The 6,078-nt window shown below is 54.2% G+C and overlaps 1 protein-coding gene across 1 annotated transcript in view; it reads left to right on the top strand.

Annotated features, from left to right (window-relative positions):
- The first annotated feature begins 1,861 nt into the window (after positions 1-1,861).
- LOC111728359 (carcinoembryonic antigen-related cell adhesion molecule 6-like) overlaps positions 1,862-6,078 on the top strand; it is a 21,906-nt gene continuing 17,689 nt past the window's right edge. The window contains exons 1-2 of the mRNA XM_023518999.1: positions 1,862-2,017; positions 2,894-3,253. Coding sequence (XP_023374767.1) covers positions 1,954-2,017; positions 2,894-3,253 — 424 coding nt within the window. The 5' untranslated portion in view covers positions 1,862-1,953. The remainder of the gene's footprint in view (positions 2,018-2,893; positions 3,254-6,078) is intronic.

Raw genomic sequence — 6,078 nt, forward strand, 5'->3', positions numbered from 1 at the left:
AGGAAGGAAGGAGGGAAGGAAGGAAGGAAGGAAGGAGGGAAGGAAGGAAGGAAGGAAGGAGGGAAGGAAGGAAGGAAGGAAGGAGGGAAGGAAGGTCAGGATAATTGACCTTTGTGTTTTCTTCCAAGAAGAGTTTTTTATGGCTTCAGCTCATACTTAACTCACTGATCTGTTTTGAGTTAATTTTTGAAGATGGTGAGAAGTAGAGTTCCCAAACTTCCTTCTTTTGCAAGTGGCTGCCCAGATGTTGCAGCATCATTTACTTGAAAAGATTGTTCTCCTCTCATTTAATTAGCACCTGTTTAGGGTTCTCCAGAGAGACAGAGACAGTAAGATAAAAATATAATCGCACATATAGTAACAGGTAGAGATAGGAGAGGGGATTTATTAGGGGAATCTGCTTACATAAATATGGAAGGAAGAAGACCCAGGGTAAGCTGGCTGCAGGCTGAAGAACTGGGGAGAAGCCTGTCTTAGTTCAAGTCCCAAAGACTCAGAAGCAGGGAAGGTGGTGGTGTGACTCTCAGTCCGAGACTGAAGGCCTGAGAACCTGGAGGCTAATATCCAAGGGCAGGAGAAGAAAAGTTTCCCAGCTCCAGGTAAGGGAGGGAGGGAGGGAGAGAGAGAGAGACTCTCCTTCTCTCTGACTTTTTATTCTATGCAGGTACCCAGGCCCTCAGCTGAGTGCATGTTGCCCCCTACACACACTCTGCCCTGGATGGTGTCGGGCAGCCTGGGGACCTGCTGTGAACAAGACCTGGGCTCACCTGACCCAGAAGCCACTCTACCCAGGGGTCAGGACCACCTCACACCACTTAGAGCCCAGTCAGCGTCCCTGGGGCAGCCTCACATTGGCCACAGGCCTCCTTGTTCCCTCCAGGGGGCGATATCAGGACAGAGAAAATACTGAGGAAATGAAAATTCTCAAATCTGAACCTGACTTTGGCTGAGGAGGTGGAGATGGAGCCTGATTTCCATATCTTGCCCAAGAGACCTTTCTGGACCCCCCCCCACAGGCCTGCTGCATCCTACCAGATCCTTCCAGGGGACTCCGAGGGCCCTGCTCTCCCAGGGGGCTGCCCTGTCAGCTCGCCACTCCCTCCTGGAACCTGCCATGAAGAAGGTAGGGTGACCACAGGAGGGTCAGCAGGGTGGAGGGCAGCAGGCACCCAGGTCGTCAGGGAGAACAGGGATGGGCCCTGAGCCACAGCTCAGCTACCAGATACAGAGAGGGAGGGTCCTCCGAAGACTTCTCTGAGGACAGTGGAGCCCAGACCCCCCATGACCTCCCTATCTCCCTGCACCACCGTCCTCTCTTCCCAGGACAGAGGACAATGCTCCCTCCACACCCAGGGGCTACAATACCTGGGTCAAAGACCAGGCTGGTGACTCCGGAGATGCAGGGTGGGTCCCAGAGTCATGACTCCCAGCCATCACAAAACTACCCATTTCAGGACCTCAGAGCCATTCCTGCCACCTGGCGGCCAGGTGTCCGCCTTCTCTGCAGTGTTATGGACAACATGGGAAGACTTAGGACCCAGCTCAGTTATAAAGGGAAGGATTCCCCCAGTTTGGGAACCCCCAGGGCTCGCTGGCAGTGCTGACAGACCCAACAGGGTCAGTGATGTAGTGTAGTGTTGGGTCATCCCTTCAAGGCACAGGGGCCCCAACAACCCTGCTTCTCAAAGTGAAGCTTAGAAACTGAAATGCAGACAGAGGGAAAGGGGAAGGAAGGACAAGGAGGCAGGACTAAAAGGGGAGGGGACAGGGAGGTGTCCTCGGCACAGCACCCACCCCGTCACACGTGACCAGACAAAGCTCTGGGCCCCAAGGAGGAGGCCCAGCACAGAGGGAGGAAAGACAGAGCAGACCTGTCAGAGCAGCTGTACCTGTGAACGTTCCTGGAGCCGAAGCTCTTCTGCACAGAGGAGGACAAAGTAGGTGGCAGGGACTATGGAGACCCCTTCAGTCCCTCCCTGTACCCGTCGTGTCCCCTGGCAGGGGCTCCTGCTCATAGGTGAGAGGGAAGATGCCTTGGGGGTGGGCAAGAGGAGGGAGCACAGACACTGGCTGGGGCCTCCTGGGGAGGACGGGGCTCTGAGAGGGACAGGGGGCTTCTGCTGGAGCCTGAAGAGAGTAGATGGGGGGCTCAGCAACAAAAGTCCTCACACAACTAGAACTACAGAGGTCAGGAAGATCTCGGGTGTTCTGTTCTCCAAGTTAATCACTGCTGGTTACTACATATTTAAGATGATAATAATAATAATCAAATCAGGCAACATTCCAAAGAAAAGCATAACCGGGGCACTAAACATTACTCTTACCACATCACAGATTATACTTTCGGCAAATAAACACCAGGACATGCAGGGCCCTGGGAACACTCACTAAGGCACTCACAGGTGTCTGCAGCCTGTCCCAGGCTCTGGGGGACAACACAGGCCAGACAAGTCCCTGTCCTCACAGAGCTCACGTTCTAGTGGGAGGAGGACAGATGAGCAGAGAGATCTCAAATGTGAGGTCAGGTATGGATAAGAGCCTGAGAGGGAGCAGGCAGGGAAAGGTCACAAGGGGAAGACCCAGCGTCCCTAGAGGAGGTGGCCAGGGAAGGGGCAAGGACTTCCTTGAATGTGAGCAGGGGTCTGAGGGCAGTGGGGGGTGAGCCATGCAGACACCTGGGAAGAAGATTCCAAACAGGGACCTGACCAGTCAAAAGGCGCTGAAGTGATGGGGTCATGCTGCTGACCTTGACCCAGAGGAACACACACTCACACACTCACACTCAACCTTACCTAAGGTTGACAGTAACGACACCTGTTCAGGACCCAGGGCCCCATTTTCCATCCCAATACAAAGTTCCTAATAAGGATCAATTCTCTCTCCTCCCTCCTAGTCTCACTTCTCACCTCCTGGAACCCGCCCACCACTGCCCAGCTCACTGTTGAAACCGTGCCGCCCAGTGCTGCAGAGGGGACAGATGTCCTTCTACTCGTCCACAGTCTGACAGACAGTCCTTTGGGCTACAGCTGGTACAAAGGAAACAGGGTGGATAGCAGCAGTCAAATTCTAGCATACCTAGTAGCCACTCAGACGAGTACCCCAGGGCCTGCACTCAGCGGTCGAGAGACAATATACCCCAATGGGACCCTGCTATTGCGGAATGTCCCCCAGAACGACACAGGATACTACACCATACAAGTCTTAACACAAAATCTTCTGAGTGAAGAAGCAACTGGACAGTTACGCGTGTACCGTGAGTGATTCTGTGACCTCTGGGTGCTGGGGGGGTTGGTTCTACTTCATGCACACGGGTAGTCAGAACTGGGCAGCTTCTGCCTCCCCCTCTACGTCCTGTCCCATGTTGGGGTTTGGGTATCAAGTGCAGGACACACACTGTGGGACAGACTTCAGAGATCAGAATCCTTTCCTGCATCCAGACCCTGCAGACATTCCCTGGGGAAGGACCAGTCTGACGGGACAACTCAGCAGGGAGACATCAGTCTCAGACCAGCACCCCTGGGCCCTCCCCATAGACATGACCATGAGAAGGAGCCTGTGGGACTCAGCCAGGGCCTAGTCTGAGGGTCCCCCTAGGATCCTCACAGAGAAGTTCAGGCCTGGGGCTCCTGAGTCCAGGTGACCCTGGGGAGCCTGTGGCCAGGGCTGGGCTTTGGCCCCCTGGGCAGGGCTGACTGGGTATGACGATTTACCAGCTGTCTGAGGACTGAAGCTCCTTGGGCTGGTCACCAGTCAGGGCTGGACCCCACAGCCTGGGCAATTACAATGCCCAGTTAGTGGCATGAGGCTCAGTGTGGGTGGCACAGACAGTCTCCTCAGGCCATCAGCACAGTGCACTGGGGACCTAAGAGACTTCAGGGAAGGAACAGAGGAGAGAGGAAGCTCCTGGAGGCAGCTGCTCACAGGGATCAGGCTGAGAAGCTCCTTCATGGGCTCCAGCAATAGTCGATGCTGTTTATTTGGCAGCTCCTCTACACAAAGCTTTAGGTCGGGTAACTGGAAATACTAAGGTTAACTCACAGTCGTGATAAGCCAGAGACCATTGATGACTTATCCTATTTTACCGAGGGGAAACGGAGGCACAGGGCCATACAGTCATTGGACTGGGTCACACAGAACATGACTGGAAGATCAGAGCCCCGGGAGGCCTGTCTGCAGCCACAGCCTCAACCTCTCCGCAACGCTGGGCCCTTACTAGGCATCTGGGGCCCCAGTGCCAGTCCTTGGTTCAGCTGCTTTCTTCTCAGGCGTCTGCAGCTCAGAGGGGGAAATTGCAGTCTGGGAGTAAGATCAAATGGAGAATTAATCAGTTTTCCTCCAGACCTAGACCTCTTGCCTCAGCAAGCAGAGTCAGTGCCTGGAATACCCAGGCATACCCTCGGACCCCTCTTCCCACTGGACTTGAATCCATGTTCTTCCTGGTGTGTCCATGTCACTCCTGCCAAGGACATAGGATAGGACTTGGCTCTTCCTCCCCCCACTCACACCCTGCACCAGCACAAGCTTCAGTGTGTGACACCCTCAGTAGTTCTCTGATGAAGGAGGGAGGGAATGAGTGAACGATCCACAACCTCTTCAGAGACTGGATCCCGGGTGCAGAATCCAGACCACGCCTGCCTGTTCCCTTCCCTCAGGGGCTGAGACCCATGCTCCATCCCTCTGACCCCTGCCCCTACAGCCGCCAGGAATCTCATCTCATGTGACCCAGGGGCTTCCAGACTGTAGGTGGGTTTGGGGGCTCCCTGGTCCTGGTTCTGGGGTCTCCGAAGTCCCTGGAAGCCCCGTGCTCACTGCTGTGGTGTGTCTGGCTCTCCGTTCTCCCTCCATGTCCCTCATCCCCCACCCCCTTTGTTCCAGCCAGGACTGCTCCTGCCCTGCATGGCTAACAATGGCTGCCTGTCTTGGTCGCTTAACACTGTGGCCGGACTCCCCTCCTAGGCAATAGTAAAAGCATGGAAATAAGTCAGAGTAGCTGCCCCTGCCAGGCTCTATCATGACCCACTGCCACCAGATCACCTGGAGAAAGAGCTTCCACAGTGTCCCCACCCAGAACTCTTTCTGTCTGTGGGGCCAACTTATGGGACAGGCCACAGGACAGGAACTCCCTACACTACCTCACCAGGGGTCAGAGGAGAGGGCCAGGTCTGCAACCCCTAAAGTCACAGGCTCATTTCACCCATTTCACTGACTCCTGACTCCAGCCTCATCCTGACACAGGGCTCCCACCCTCCCTGGTTCCCGGGACCATCCCAGAGGGAGCTGGCCAGACCGGTGCTGTTGGAGAGGTGGACAGCCTGTTCCACATGCACCTGTGTCCCTCATGATGAGACCATTACTGGAAAGTAGGTTCCCTCTGACAGTGAGATAAGCCAGTCTCACTTAGACTCTGCCCAGTTTCGATGAATTTCATGAAACTCTGGTTGTGTTTTCTGAGGTTGAGAGAAAAGGAAGAAAGCACTTCATACACCTTGCTGGGCTCCTGCCCATTTTGCCTAACTTGTCACAGGAATTAGGGACGTGGGCCCTTTCCAAATTCACTAACATCACACATGTCACTTCTCCTAATTTGGTATCATTCTTCTCTTTTTATTATTGCGACACCTCAGACTTCCTCTGACCCATGCTGTCCTCTTGACAGGACATGTGTCTCTCTCTGCACAGGGAGTCACTGACCCCAAACCCACTTCAGCATCTTCCTTTGAGCATAATGTGACCTCCCAGACTTCGGAGCTTGCTCCAAGACCTTATGGGGCTCTCTAGAGAAATATTCATCCCAGCAATTGGTCTTAGAGCTTGACTATTATGCTGCCCTTCAGATTTGGAAGACACTTAATTTCTCAAATTTCTATCCCAGATCCATCAATACACAAAGTGCATGAGGGCCAGATTTCCAGCACATTCATGCTCCCTTTCCACCACTCAAGCTTGTGTTTCCAAATGTCCGCGTGTATTTCAGGAAAATCCACATGGTCTGGCTCGGCACCTGTAGCTCAGAGGCCAGGGTGCCAGCCACATACACCAGAGCTGGTGTGTTTGAATCCAGCCTGGGCCTGCCAAACA

Source organism: Otolemur garnettii, unplaced genomic scaffold, assembly GCF_000181295.1.
Source record: "Otolemur garnettii isolate 467f Iridium unplaced genomic scaffold, OtoGar3 scaffold00152, whole genome shotgun sequence".
NCBI classification, from domain to species: Eukaryota; Metazoa; Chordata; class Mammalia; order Primates; family Galagidae; genus Otolemur; species Otolemur garnettii.